At 37.1% G+C, this 16,356-nt stretch overlaps 1 protein-coding gene across 3 annotated transcripts in view; it reads left to right on the forward strand.

Moving 5' to 3' along the window:
- The window catches only part of Epha3 (EPH receptor A3), a 302,047-nt gene that overhangs the window by 189,071 nt on the left and 96,620 nt on the right, over positions 1-16,356 (forward strand). For all 3 annotated transcript variants that reach the window (XM_005076760.4, XM_005076761.4, XM_040750606.1), the window contains exons 4-5: positions 13,989-14,144; positions 14,915-15,250. In XM_005076760.4, coding sequence (XP_005076817.1) covers positions 13,989-14,144; positions 14,915-15,250 — 492 coding nt within the window. The remainder of the gene's footprint in view (positions 1-13,988; positions 14,145-14,914; positions 15,251-16,356) is intronic.

The raw sequence follows: 16,356 nt of genomic DNA on the forward strand, positions 1-16,356 counted from the left end.
ACTCACATGCCAATCAAGGAGAGATGGGAGGAGGTTCTTCGTCTTATGAAAAAGCATACAGTTAAATAAAGAAGCTAATTCTGTAGGTCAAAGGAGTTAGAACATTCTTTGCACCAAGAAAAACACTCATCGTGAAGTCAGTTCCAGAATGCATGAGAGCTGCACTTTCTTGAAATGTGAGCTGTTCCGTTAGCAGCAAAACATTCTCCTGCTCATAGTCTAGTGACATTCAATTCAGTATCAAGGGTGAGCAAACAAAACAATACTGGAGCCTCAGAAACTAGTGTGAGCAAGGGAGACTGTTTAGATGTATAAATAAATATGCTTACAGAAAGTGGCATCATTACAAATTAAATATCTGATTAACTTTGTAAGGTACAATGCGGTGCTGGTTTTCATAAAAGAACAGGAAGTGCCATTTGATTAATGCCCATCTGTAAATGTTGATAAGTTTCTTGACGCAAACTTATTTATGAAGCTGGTTTGCTGTCCCCAGGTTTATGACACTTAGATAACCAAATATACTGTCTTCTGCTTGCTTAAATCCTAAATACTTTCTATAGAATGAGCTGCTTAATATATTTCTAGCAGTTAAAACTACTTTAAATATGAGCCTAGACTTTTGTTAGAATTATATAAATTTTGTCCCATTTTATTCAGATGAGTCAGATTCCTCAGAAAAATCCGCTGTGCAGGGGGGAGAAAACCAATAATGCACACAAAAATGTACATAGTTGCCCTGTGCAAAAGAGTTTCCTATTTTGTACCAAGGAATTTTGCAAGGATCATCATGCATTGAGTTCAATACTATGATCACCTAGAAGAGACTGCCAATTATTGCCATGTGTGAATGCAGTTTCCATACTATGGACACATATTCCTTAGGATTTAGACTAATAGCTGTGGCCTTTTCCTTCTCATTAACTGTCAGAAAAAAATCAGACAAAGGAGACTTTGGTCAGTGCCAACATGATGCAGACTGGGACAAGTGGCAGAAAGCTAAGAGGGTCAGTGTCACATAAGCACAGCTCTGTACTTAAGAACTAAGACATAGAAAACTAAAAGGTTGCAATGTACTATGGGTTTTGACATCTAATAAAGGAAAAATTCTATCCCAATGTGAGGACAAGATGTGGAGGGAAGGCAGCCAAGTTTGAAAGTGTTTGCTGGTGGATGTGGCAGTCTCTAAAACACAAGTAAAGAATTGCTGCATTAAAGGTTGGCAGGGTGAATCTCTACAAAGATGCAGAGGCTCTGAGCTGCAAAGTTGGAGGTAGTTGTTTCATTTAGCCTGTAGCAGACCCACTTGGCTTTGGTCATCCTACAAGTAAACAAGAGGATATCAGAAGACAAAAAAGGTATTAGTGAGCTATGTGTGACCAGAAAAGCTGACATTTCATGCAAGAGTGAAATTTACCCTGCCATATATATGGATTTAGAAATAAGTCGTGTAGAAATAATGGTGTCTTTGAAAACCTCAGTAGTACTTGTAAGTATGGAGTAGAGGACAAGATTTGTCACCTGTCTATCAAGAGCTATCTTTGGAAGAAGGAAGCTGTTTTTATAAATTATTTCAGGGTATAATTTCAATAGGTAATGATGATGATAGTATAATATTCCAAATAATAAACATCATTAAATAAGGGAACTAAGAAAAGGTAAATGTGATTTAATATTGATCAAATATATTGATAAACTGAGTTGAATCATACATTTGCAAGCATCTGCACCTATTATGCAACTATTCAACTACTCTGGTAAAATATTTCACTACTAAATTCTAATATGCATTTTAAGACATGTTCATCTAATACTCACAAAACCCTATTACCATCTTTTAAACATTTCCATTTTATGAAAAAGAGCCTGAGGCATGAAGATGCCTTATAATTTATTGATATGTAATGTGGGCCTGCTCATAATTTCTCTTCTGTTTTATCATAAAGATTATGCATTATCAAACAGCAGTAAAGCTTTTTTATTATTTATTTATTTATTTAATTTTAAATTGCTTGTTTTACATGTCAATCCCAATTCCCTCTCCCTCCCCTCCTCCCACACTCCCCATCCCCTCATCCTCCCACCCTATTGCCAATTCCTTCCGCATAGGGGATATCTAGAGTCTATCATTGCATTCAGGGTAGGGTCCAGGCACTTCCCTAAGAGTCCAGGCAGAGAGAGCAACCCTCTTTGTGTTATGGATACACGATGTCTGTTCAACATGCTTCTTTTTCTCTTTTTAAAGCCAAATATCTGGTGCACATGAAAATAGAAATAAAATATTCTGTTTCAATTTCAACAAGTTCTTTGATGAATCAGACAACTCATCAAAGTACATCACTTTTTAAATTTTATTAATAATTTAAACTATTTTTAAAAATTAAAGCTATATTGGGGTATAATCATGAATTCCTGAAAATACTTATTTTGCTTGTGTGCTCATGTGTGTTATGTAATGATGTCTGCAGTCAGGTGAATTAACATGCCCATCATTTCACCTAGTCAATGTTTAAACTTTGTTTTATTCATTCTGCATTCCTTCTTTGCATCTCCTACACTCATAAAAATTACTTACAAATAATGGATCATGGTTCAGTATCTGTAACAATTTCTTGACTTCTGGCTTGTCAGCTCTTGCTTTGATTGCTTCGCCAGACTTCTCTCGGTTGCCTCCTGACTCAGGTCAATACATTTTCCTCATGTTGCAAGAATGAACTTTGAAACATAAATCTGATTACTGTGTACCTCATGCATGAAGTTTCAATGACTTCTGACAACACTCAATATGTATTAAAAGCAATACCTTAGCATGCAGCTTCCCAACTGTTTCATGACTTGATTGATCTGCATGACACCCAAGATTAGCTTGACACCCACACATTTTGTTCCAGCGATATTCAGGGTTGGGTTTGTTCTCTTTCATATTCTTTCCAATTCGTTCCTGTCCCTCGGTTTTCAGAAAAAGTAGCTTTCCAATTTGCTTTATCCTTTTATGTATCACATAACTTCTCGAATTAAGTTTCTACGTATTAAGAAAATGGCAGCCTTCATTTTAATATTAGTTATTAAACATAGCCATAAGTATTTTTGTTCAGTTAAAATTTTGCTTCTTTTATTTGTTATCTAACTTAAAATATTCATTTTGGTAAAGATGAAGACTTAATAGTTATATTTCATATTTTCTTACCCTAAAGATGTTTTCCTCAATACTTTCTTAAAGGAACATTTAGAAAAACTGGGTGAGTCTTTTTAAATTTTATACTACAACTTATTATTGGTCAAATGTACATATTATTGTACATTATATAGGTTAATTATATTACATATTTTACATTTATCAGTGAATGGAACACATAACCATTTTTAAAAGTCTGTTCATATTCTTCACAATATTTCATTTTGAAGCTTTATAATTGAACCCTACCCTGAGATTTTTGCTTCAAATTGGTAGTCTTTTCAGGTGTTTATGGCTAGCTAAACAGAGTAACTAGACATACAGAATATGATAAGGAGGTATTGAGAGATGAAAGAGCATTCTCCTCCACCTTTAAAATTGATTGGTTTCCTTATATAAGCTAATTGTCAGGGTATAGGTCTGGGAGCTGGGATGCCATAAGATTTCCCACTTCTATGGTAGTAAGTTTTCTGATATGGTTCTTGTTCAGGTATCCTGTAACCAGCCACAGTTTTGAGGTGTCGTGTGTGAATCTTCACTGTCATTTCTAGGAGACAGGATTCCACTGCAGATTTACATCTCCTCTTGCCATTACATTCTTTATGGCCTTCTTCTATGATTTCCCTGGGTCTTAAGTTCAGGAGCTGTGTTATAGATGTTTCCATTGTGGCTAGGTACCCCAAATTCAGATGTTCTCTGCATTTTGATAAGTTGTGTTTTTCTAATATGTTTTTTGAGATGGCATCCCAATGTGTGACTCACAATAAAACCATGTCTTTCACTGAATGTAGAAATCATTTATATTGTTTCACCGAACCTATATGTCACTGATGTGGTTTCACTGAACCTGTATGTAGCTCATTGTTGTAGTTTCACTAAACCCATAGTTCACTGTTCTGGTTACACTGAACATATAGCTCACAGCTATGGTTTTACTGAACGTATAGCTCACTGTTGTCATTTCCCTGAACCTGTAATTCACTGGTGTGGTTTCAATAAACCTGTAGCTCACTGGTGTGTTTTAACTGAACCTGTGTTTTGAACTCTTAATTTTAGACATATAGCATGTGGTATATTTCATATTTAATTAATTCCTTTAAATCTATTTTCCCAAACTATAAAGATAAATGCGGGATTGGTGGATGTTCTCATTCTCTACTTCCAGTGCTGAAAGGAACTTTGCAATCCAAAGAAGGGAGTATTAGATGTAAACAGGATTTACCTCCTCCCAAATTCCTCTTAGGGACAGTCCTATTATAGTGTCAAGACAACTTCTAACATTACGCCAAAAGCATAAGATACTGCTTAGATTGTGGGTGCGGATTTCAGTATTGCACATTGATATTCCTTGTGATAAAATATTATAAAAATCATTTTCTCTCTCTAAATATATTCCCAATTATTGGATATTACTCAACTCCTACAGTTTTTCCTGGAAAGATAGAAAAGCATACTGTCAGAGCCAGGCTTACTTAGCATTCTCCATGGTAAAAGCACACTGAACATATTTCAATTTTACTGGCACATCTCTTGCTTAATCTGATAGGACAGCAAACACAATAAAGTCCTGTTGCCAAGCCACCTTTGAGTCATACCATATTGTTAGAGATCTATGTGGTAGCATTTTGCCTTAGGCACATATTTTTTAAGAAAGGAAGTAGCCCAAGAATGAAATACTTGATCATTCTGTCAGTGATGTGATTTGCAGGCAATTTAATGACTAAACAGAGGTACTTCCAGGGCATGGAAATGTCCCAGTCTTGCTACCAAGCATTGTACCTCTATTCAGATGACAAAGAATAGGGTTCCTGTAAGATTCTGGGGTCCAGCTCATTTGGAGAATAAACAGTTGCTTTGACCTTGTACTGGAAAATAGCCCCTGTCAAGCCTGGATTTGTAAGGCCAGGAAACCGACTGCTTGGTCGGTAGTGTTTCTGGCCAATAATTTGTGTTTACGGCTGGGAATTGGTGGAGTAGCCTTGTGTGTAGCAGCTCAGGTCTGAATACAGAAAGAACACTATTTACCAACAGCATTGTTTTATAATTTAAAGTTAATTCAAATTGAAATGAGCCTTTTAAACCTTAATTAGGACCATGTTTCTAAAAGTCAGCCACATTAGTCAGTGGGAGAGAAAATTCACTTTGTATCTAGAGACTGTCTATTTTCCTTCAACAGTAGCCACCGAGGTTTACTAAGTACATTTGTTTTTCTTTCACTATGGTAACCTGATCCTCTCTGTGTATCAGCAGAGCTCAAACCCATCAATTATAACCTGCAGGGAAAGTATGCTGTGTGCTTTGGGGAGGAGGCCAATCTTGTATCTCAAAACAGTTCTGTAATTATTACCCACTATAGGCATTGTGCCTGCAATACTTCCTATTTCACTCTTTTCTTCTTTATTATTTGTTGGGGCTGACAGAGTATGATTTTATCCCTGAGTGTTTTATTCATATCTAATTGTTTTACTTTTTCACCTATAAAATTAGAAGTTCTAAAATGTTCCTAATTCTTCCACTATGGATTAAAATAATCTTTACTACTGTTATTTTATTAATACTAGTTGTATACCCTGATTAATATTTGGGAGCAATCTTGCTCTTGTTTGCTTTCTGTTGTTATGTGATCAGAAGCAACTTAGGGAAGCAAAAGGGTTTATTTTTCCTAATCAAAGACAATCGCATATCCTACTTACAAGTCCTGATCATAATCTATCATTGATGGAAGCTAGGGCAGGTACTTAAAGAGACAGGAACCATGGAGAAAGGCTGCTGGCTGGCTGGCTCTCATGACTTTCTTAGTCTGCCCTTTTATATATATAGCCCATGTCTACTTCCTAGGGATGACACTGCCCACAATAGGCAGCCCTGTCCCACATCAATCGACAATCAAGAAAGTGCCTCATAGATAGACCCAGCTAATCCAATGAGAGATATTTCTCAAATGATATTTTTCCCTTCCCTGGCATGGCTAAGTTTATGTCAAGATGACAAAAAGTAACTATGGTAGCTGCAACCCCATCCATTCCATGTTAGTCATCTTCCCATTTTCTAGAAGTTTAGGGACCATCACAATAGGAGAACAATTGTATTCCTACTAATTCTCCACTCCAAGTAAGAATATTAAACACTAATTTGGAAAGAAAGGCGAACTCATCCTCAGTGCTAACTAATCAAAAGAAGGAAAAATGCACTCTCTTTAAGCTGCATTTTTTTGGTTTTACGAGACAGGGTTTCTCTGTATTGTTTTGGAAGCTGTTGGCCCAGCCCGGCCTTGAACTCACAGAGAGCCGCCTGCCTCTGTCTCCCAAGTGCTGGGATTAAAGGCGTGCGCCACCACCGCCCGCTTAAGCTGCATTTTTAACATTTGGCCATCATATAATTTTCTTTACCATTAAAAGGTAACCTCATATCATTTTATAATTTTAAAATTTAAAATAAATCATCAACATTTTGGTTGACTTTCACCAAATTAGACTTGTGTAATCATGTACGTTTGAGTACTGTAGATGCATGGCACACATGTATCACTAACTACCAATACATATGCCAAGGGAAGATGTCCTGTGTCCTGACTTTCCACTCTATTTTATTTCTTTGTAACACTGATCACAGAGTTATGCTGGTGGCCAGAGAAGTTCTCCTATTTCCATCCCATCCCCCAATGCTGAGGGTACAGGAAAATACACTGTAATATCCAGCTTCCTACATTGGTATTAGGAATTAAAAACTCGTGCTTCTGAAATGTTTTGGGGAATGTGGTCTTGCACTAGAACCTGGTAGATGCATCATGGATTGTACTCAGAGTGAAGTGATTCTTATCTCCCAGTAGCTAAAACTATCGACAGCTCCTTGGCTAGGGATGGAACTTTGAACCCCAATGTCCTTTCCACAGCTGTGTTATTTTGACTACATTGTCCCTACAGTAGCATGAATAGAAACTTCTAGCACTATGAAAGCACAGCAGTAGGATAAATCTTCCAATAGAATCCTAATTGGATTTCTCTATGTTCTATGATTGAAATATGTGTTTTTTTAGTATTAAGTTCTTACTATTAAAGTTCTTGAGAGTAACTAAGAGCAATGAGTGTATTTGGAGGTCTTTGTAATCTCATGTGCAAATAACTCTAAAAGAAGCAGCCCATTTTCTGGATTGTATTTTTTTTTATTTTTAGCCTGTAGTGTCTAGAAGGGTTATTGTTGTCCTGTTACAGTGTAACTTCACTTTAACTATTTTTTACATATTATGTAGATAGGCTTTAGAAAGGTCCTACAACAGTATATTTCCATATAGCTATTGTGATATCTTTAGTGGTATTTATCCCTTGAGTTGCCCTCTTTTACTTTCTACCCCCCCCATTCTCATTGTGTCCTTTCCTGTTCTATAATTCACTTCAGCTCCCCTCAAAGTCCTTTCACAATGGGCCCTTGGTAATTCATGATTTCTAGGAGCATTCTAAATGAAACACATAACTAAACATTTAAAGCAAGCACCCACAAGTGAGAGAAAGAGGTATCTTGATAGAGACAACCATTATGGGGTTAGGGAGAAATCTGGTCCTGGGGAAACTCCCAGGAATTCACAAGGATGACCGCAACTGAGACACCTAGCAATAGTGGTCCCGACCTGACCTTTATAAGGATTCAGGCATTATGCTGACCCCACCCCCTGACAACTGGCAAGGTACACACACCTATATTCAGGCAGATACTTAGACAGCTCAAAGGGCCCTATGTTGCATACCTATGTCATGTGTTACATGGCTGCGTAAGGACTCTGCATGCATGTGCAAGCTTTCCCATTTAAACGAGCGCCTCGCATCTGTTCGCCCTTTCTTCTTCCCCCTTATTCTCCCTTCCTTCCACTTCCCCTTTCCCTTTCCATCTGTGTTCCCAGTTGGCCAACACCTACCCCTCCCTTTGTTCCTTTCCCCAATAAACTCTACATGGATTTTGTTGAGTTTTGTGGTTCATGTTTCGTCGCCTGCAGCTATAGCAAAACAATAACCTTCTCCTCTAATTAGATGGGTGAATACTCCCAACTGTCATCATAGAGTCTTCATCCAGTAATTGATGGTACCAGATGCAGAGATCTACAACCAAGCACCAGGCCAAGCTCTTCAAATCCAGTTGAAGAGAGGGAGGAGGGAATAAATAAGCAAGGGAGGTCAAGATCATGATGGGGAAATCTACAGAGACAGCTGGACCTGGCTCGTGGAAACTCATGAACTCCGGACTGACAGCTGTGGAGCCTCTGTGGGACACAACTAGGCCCTCTGCACTTGGGAGACAGTTGTGTAGCTTAGTTTATCTGAGCAGGACCCTGGATCTCTCCCTGGTGCATGAGCTAGCTTGTTGGAGCCTATTCCATATGGTGGGATACCATGCTCAGCCTTAATGTAGGGGGAGACATTTCCTGCCTCAGTTTAATGTACCAGGCTTTGTTGAATCCCCTTGGGAGGACTTACGCTTTGGGAGAGTGGATGAGGGATGATGGAGAGGGGTCCAGGAGTAGGAGTGGGAGGGAGAACTGTGGCTAGAATGTAAAATAAAATTTAAAAAAAAATCAAAGAATAAATTTGTGACTACAACACATAAGAAAACAAAGACACAAAGAGGCCTGAACAATACACCCTGCTGTGTAGAAGATCATATGTAATCAATGGTCATTAATCTAAACTGGCCTATCATTCAATGATTGATTTAAAAATCTCCAAGATGAGAGTACCTATTCATAACTAGTTTTAAAATATCTTGTGTAACAAGTAGAGACAAAACATCAAGGACCAAATAATCAAAGAAGTGACCAGGAAAAATAGATAGGTAGCACTTAAGCTATTCCCTGTTTCTTAAGACATCTGAATTATTTAATTGCCCTTTGATTTTATTAACATGGACTTGAAATGCCTGAATAGTTTTTGTCAGCATTTGATGAAGAACATTTTACTACCAGATTACCTAAGGGAAATTATAAATTAGAGCGCTCTAATTTGGCAGCCAGTTTGAAATATGATTTTACTTTCTTTGCATACTTCTTAACTGGTCTATATCACAGTAATCCTTGGCTTTATTGCTGAGGATTTCATTTCAAAATGGGACACTGTGGTTGGAGACATAGTTAATGGTTAAAATTTGCAACTATCCCTGGGGTCATGAGATCCATTCCTAGCATTTATTTCTGTAGGCTCAAAGAACATCCAGCTCCTGGGATCTGGTATTCACACACATGTGGCACACAGAAATACACACATGAAATATTTAAACTGTTTCAGAAAAAAATGTTGCAACATATGTGTGTGTGTGTGTGTGTGTGTGTTTTAAAGAATGTCTTGCATTGCTGTCTAATTTTGCCTTACTAGAAGGTCAGGAAAAGAATGACAACTCCAAAAACAGGGTCAAACTAGAGATAGTACATCACAGAGGTAATTCTATCATTAGGGAGACTTTGGCAGGAGGACAGCCATGAGGAAACACATTAACACATCAAATTTCTAATCTTTACTTGAAAATGAAAATGGTTTTCATTTTCTAAGTGGTACCTTTTTAGCATATAAAATATATTTGAATGAGAGAAATATGTAAATTTTTATATCACTAGCTTTTTAATGAAGGAAGAGAAGCATATATTTATGCATTTTAATGTAAAGTGTTCAACAATTATATAAAGATTTTTTTGAAGAATGAACAATCCATATTGATAGATAGGTACTTCAGCACAAATGCATTTCTGATAGGGGAGGGAGATGCTTTATTGGTAGGATAAAATCAGATTGCTTTCTATGTTAATAAATATGCACATATATTAACACATATTTGTATGTATAAACCTCCTAGAAATTTGTTTTCTAAAGAGTAATTATTTTATTAGTTAAAACACATTCTTAAATTTTATTTTCAAATATATTTCATATATATTTATCCCTAGTTACAGTGGGTGACTCAGAGAAGTTATCACGGAAATTATACTACATACAATAAGAAAAGCAGAATTTATTTCTTTACATACTTGCCAAGTTCAGCATGCCACCACATTTGTTTTGCTTGTTTGTTTTGAGGCAAAGCCTCACTCTGTAGCCCAACTTGGTCTGGAACTCATGGATGGCCTCCTTTTTGGACTCCTGAAGTCTAAAATTTCTGTTTTCACTGTTTGTGAAATTGACATTCCCTCTCTCTCCTCTCTCTCTCTCTCTCTCTCTATCTCTCTCTCTCTCTCTCTCTCTCTCTCTCTCTCTCTCTCTGTCTGTCTGTTCTTCGAATAAGTAATGCCCTTTCTCATTTCCCCATACCAGCATTAGATATGAAGTACAAGAAAATCTTTGAGGCAGGCTTGTAGACTACAGCATTGCTGTTTCTGAAATCATTTCTTATTTGTAGTAGATGGCAAAAGCTTTTTAAGAAAAAAAGCTATTATTACAGTAATTTTAGATTATTATTTTTCTAGAATGAGTGTATACCGTTCAAGTTTAATGTGAAAATCATGTTTTAGTGAGTAAATTACTTTAACTTTTTTACTTCTAAAAAAATTCAAGGCAGAATTTAAGTTATACACATAACCTAAACCATTGCAGAAGAGGCAAGGGGATTGTCCGTTTTCCTTAGGCACCCAGAGCTACATAGTGAGTAACAGGCAAGCCAGAACTATATAGCAAGACACTATCTCAAAAAACCAAAGGGGAAAAAATAAAACCAGATTTAAAAAATCTTGCTTCTCTGAACTATTTCACAGAATGTATTTATCTCACATAAGTTATTGCTTCTCTCTTCGTCTACTTCATCCTCTTTTCTCCTCCTCCTTTAATTGGCTAATCCATGATACAAATAAGAAGATTCATGTCTACACTGACTATTTTAGGTATTGTAGGATTCCACTTAGATGCACATAAGGTTAGCATTCAGAAGGAATAGGGATGTCTGTAAGACTTACATCTTAGTGCAGAAACTATTGTAGATTTGACACTCAGTTAGTAGACGTATATAGTAGGAGACAATCCCTCACTCCAGCTCTTGGGTGTCAGAATATAGAGACTCTGTCCTTGGTTACATATGAATTTCTTTTTGAAAGTCAGTCTTCAAATGTGTCACATACCTACTCTGGCTAATGTGACTTCTTAGGATCATTATACCTCACCAAGGTCTGGTCCTTTTACAAAGTGTGCTAAGATTTTTCTAATTTCAAGAAATTCTGAGACAAGTACTGACTGAAACATTGAGTCCACTCTACACATTCCTTTGATTTCTTAGACTTCAACTCTCTGTCTCATATAAGCTACTGTACTTGTATGCATAATGCTTTCACAGGAAAGGTTGGAATAATGTATAGTAGATAAAGCAGACAGTTATATTTAAATATTTTAGTCACGATTTTGCTCTTATTTTTGCCTCTGATTCATAGTTGATGTAAAATATATATACTTGGCAGGATATAACTCTCAACAAAATCAGAACGCCATTAAGAAGGAAAATGTAAAGTTTTTTATATAGAGTTAATATTCTACAATCCTGGCCATAGATCACTAAATAATAATTTGCCTTTACATATTGACCTATTTGTGGATTTAATTAAGTCTTACTGGAGACTTCCGACTCAAGTTTCATGATGTCTCTCAAATTACACTCCATCTGTGGCTGTCTACATTTCACTTAACATTTCAGACAGGGTCACACTTTGTAGCCCTGGCCTGCCTAGAACTCCTAAAGATTCACCTGTCTGTGCCTCCCAAGGGCTGAGATTAAAAGTCTGCCCCATCAAGCCTTCCAAGAGCTATTTTGTTGTGATTAGAATTGGGGATAATTTTCCCTTCATGTCTATCCAATATCCTCAGTAAAAGTAGTTAACTGCCAAACATTTATTGAACTAAATATGCTTGTAGCTTATTTTTATTATCATTTATTATTATTCAACAATTATTGAACAAATTCTACTTACCAGACTGAATCATGTTTGTAACTCATAGACTTACTAAATTTAACTATCTTCAAGTGTGTGTGCTTACTGCATATAGCTATCTTCAAGTGTTATCAATAATCTAGACGAAATGTGATGTAGTTAAGACACAGCTTCTTCATTTAGAAATATAATATAGGCATTTAAAACATGAACAAAAACTGATCAAGAACTTAGCTAATACCTTTATGCCAGATGTTGAAACTGAAAAAGCCTCAAACAAAAACATACAGATAAACTTACAAGCAAACAAAATAATAAACCACATCAGTGTACTGCAACTTAATTTTTTTAAAGATTCAACAAAGCCTTCCTGAAAATTAAAAACCATTTGTAATGAATTAAATTGAAAGCATAAGCTCAATGCATGGTTTGCATATGTAGTTTATATCATTTCCGGGTGGCATGATAGGTTGTGAGATATGGTTTATAAGCAGTGCTTAAGTGCAGTGGGGGTGAATGTGTGTAATTCAATGCAGACTAGATTGGGGGAGTAGGATTTATTTGTTTGAACCCCAATATAACAGTAAATGTTAATTCACATATTATGAATTCATGCTGGAGCAGACATTCTTATTAGGAACTAAAAATCAGCAAGACGAGGAATAATTTTTGTCATTTATGTAACTCTATTGTCCTTTTTATCTCTATACTGTCTTAATTTAATTTCAAGAAACTTTGAGTAAGAGTGAATTCAGTGTGTTTGTGGATCCTCGAACTTGCAAAGTGCACTAGATGCTGTAGAAGTTAAGATACGTCTACACAAGGGGTCTTTATTTTGCGTACAAATAACACTTCGTTCACAAGATGTTAATAGAAGAAAATTATTAAATTTGGTTACACTGTGTGCATGCTAGTGCATATACAAATGCCACAAACCATCTAATCTCAAGGTGTCCCTTAAGTTGAGTTTTAAAAAATGAAGCCTGGAATTTGGTTGCTAGATTTCTACAGAAATCTTGTTAGAAACTTCACAGTGATTTCAGTTCCCATTGTATTATCTTTAAAATGATTCAGATGAAACAGAAGGACATGTTAAATGTTACATCAGACTAAATGAACTTAATGGGGAGAGAGTCTCTATAAAGTCTCAATGGTGAGCCAGATCAGTATTTGGAAAACAGCTTGTTGATGTTGACTCATACACTACATTACACATAGATTTACACAGAAAGAAAGAAGCTTACAGAGCTTGAGTTTGCAAGGAACTTTTACCCATGGCAGTTCATGCCTACAACAGTGAAAGAGAAAGTACTTTCTGTTTCAGACATAGATGAGGAAATGTCCTTACATCTTGTGAGTATTCCATTGTCCTTCAAGTGAAGAGCCATTGTCAAGACAAAATAATAATCATAGTTCATGAAAATCATCTTAGCAATCTTTAGGTACACAGAAAACCATGAACTTTTTTTTTCCCTTCGTTCCTTTACAGTATTCAGAATGAAGTTGTAAAAACATTTCAACCTGCAGTTTAGAGGCAACTACATTGCAGATAGGACACACACTGCCTCAATTTTAGAATCAGAATGGGTATATCATGACATAGTTTTGCCTTATTCTTACCACAATTTGTATAATGCCAATTAAAGCTGTGAAGATATAAGCTGAAAAATTTGCTACACTTCAGTGCCAAAATAATCTAAATCTTGTGGCTTTTTTTTTGGTTTATTTCCCTTGACATTTGGTGCAAATCGACATCAAATGAATACAAGAGGAAATCACACTGCCCACATTACTTGCTTCTGTAATTATGGGAGGAGACAAGTTCATTTTACTCATAAGGAATCCATGCTCTGACATCCAGCAATCTGTCTTACACGTTTCAAGAGACAAAACATTGCCGAAATGTTAAAAGAGCCATTTTATTTGCAGCTTGTCGACCAGGCTTCTACAAGGCTTCAGACGGTACTGCCAAATGTGCTAAGTGCCCACCACACAGCTCGACACACGAAGATGGTTCAATGAACTGCAGGTGTGAGAATAATTATTTCCGGGCAGACAAAGACCCTCCATCCATGGCTTGTACCCGTGAGTAGTTCTGCTGCAACCCATGCCTCCATGTTTGGTTTGTTTTGTTTTATCCTGTGGCTGTGCTGCTTGTTTTTGAGGGGTGTGTATGTGTGTGTGTGCGCGCGCGTGTGTGTGTGTGTGTGTGCGTGCGTGTGTGTGTGTGTATGCAAGTGTGAAGCATTTGCCCATTGCTTTCTGCTTTCCATATGCAAACTGAAAACTCTTCCTCCTTTTCCATGCTTGACTCATCACAAACGCAACATTTATCACACAAAAATGAATTAGTTTTTAAAGCACTTCCTGCAATACAACCTCCTACAAGGAAAACCAAATTATGAATCTGACTTTAGAATCTCACAATGCATTTGCCAGGACAGGAGAGGTTACAGATGGGGATTTATGTTTGGGGATTTTTATTTTCTTTTGCTATCTCTTGGTCATAGGTCACGGTAAATAAAAGAGTCGAGGGCAGGAACTAAGATTTATAAACATAATACTGAAGTTTTCATAACTTTCCACCAGGGTATTGAATTTAGTAGTAAATTTCTTTGTGGGACATTGTGAATAGATCTCCACTCATGAGTAGAAAATTCCAGTTTGTAGCTTGGGGAGGTTGTTCCTCTTGGATTCACGTTTCTATAATCTCCTGAATCCTCTGAGGATGAATTAGAGTAGATAATAAAGACAGCATGGTTATTAACCTCTTCGGATCCTTTATAAGTGACCCATTTCCCTTGTAGTAGAAACTAGAAGTGACGTTTACTAATCTTTGTGGAACTACTTTGCAGGACCTCCATCTGCACCAAGAAATGTTATCTCTAACATAAACGAGACCTCAGTTATCCTGGACTGGAGCTGGCCCCTGGACACAGGAGGCCGGAAGGATATTACCTTCAACATCATATGTAAAAAATGTGGGTGGAATATGAGGCAATGCGAGCCATGCAGCCCCAATGTCCGCTTCCTCCCTCGGCAGCTTGGACTCACCAACACCACGGTGACAGTGACAGACCTCCTGGCACACACTAACTACACCTTTGAGATCGATGCCCTTAACGGGGTGTCAGAGCTGAGCTCTTCACCCAGACAGTTTGCTGCAGTCAGCATCACGACTAATCAGGCTGGTGAGTACACTTGGGCCGCTTCAGACTTCAGCTGTCATGTCCAACCAAGCCTTGTTTGAACAGAGAAAGCAAGGAAAACATAGTTGAATGTGGTGATGGAAAAGAAAACCCAAACTTTTCTCTAATCTCATATTTAGACAATTGTGGTCCATTAGTAATACAATGTAATAATCTGAATCAGAATAAACCAAATTTGCCAGGTAATTTCAAAACTATTCAAGCCTATTGCTGTCTAGTGGGGCACTGATGTAGTAAGGGGGCTCCTTGAAATAGTTTTAAAATTTATTTATTTAATTTAGAAACAATCCTATCTTTTAATTTTAAAATCCTATATTAATATCAATTCAAGTTACCTCTCGCTCCCATCTTACCTTGCCCCCCAATGACTCCCCTTCCCACCCCCACCCACTCCCCAAGGAGAGTAAGATCTTCCATGGTGGATCATCAAAGTCTATTACAATTTGGTGTAGGGCCTATGTCCTCCTCTCTGTATCCGGGCGGAGAGAGTAGTCCTCCCTGGAGAATGGGCTACCTATTTTTAAACCTGAAAGACCTAACATGTGTTTGAGGTTTGCAAAGATGAGACAAGCAGTTTCTTATATATATGAATAAATATATATTGTTTAAATTGGGTTCATATTTAGTTACTCACTTTTTAAATATTGCCTGAAAGCCCTAAGTATCATAGTTCTTGTTTTGCTTGAGAGTGGAGAAACACAGCTGAGTACAGGCTAGCCAGCTTGAGGAAGTGTGTGTTTGTTTCTCTGCTCTTGATTATGGGTGCCACATTACCAGCTTTTCACAATTCCTGTCACACGAGACTTCTCCCAAATAGTGGACTATTACCCAGAACTGTGAGCTGAGAGAAAGCTTTTCTCTCTTAATATTATTTCCTGAGTATTTTACCAAAGCAACAAAAGTAAAACTGGAACACCTTTCCTGACTGTCTGCAGAAGACTAAGTTGACTGCCATTAACAAGTATCATCCAAAGCTGATACAGGATAATCTGTCTGTAAATATGGCTCCGCTGGATAGTAATATTTCAAATTCTAGTAGTTCTAATCCAGCAAGGTAGACTAGAAATACAGCAGGAAAGGGTGGGCCT

This window comes from Mesocricetus auratus, unplaced genomic scaffold, assembly GCF_017639785.1.
Source record: "Mesocricetus auratus isolate SY011 unplaced genomic scaffold, BCM_Maur_2.0 Super-Scaffold_100008, whole genome shotgun sequence".
In the NCBI taxonomy this organism is placed as follows: Eukaryota; Metazoa; Chordata; class Mammalia; order Rodentia; family Cricetidae; genus Mesocricetus; species Mesocricetus auratus.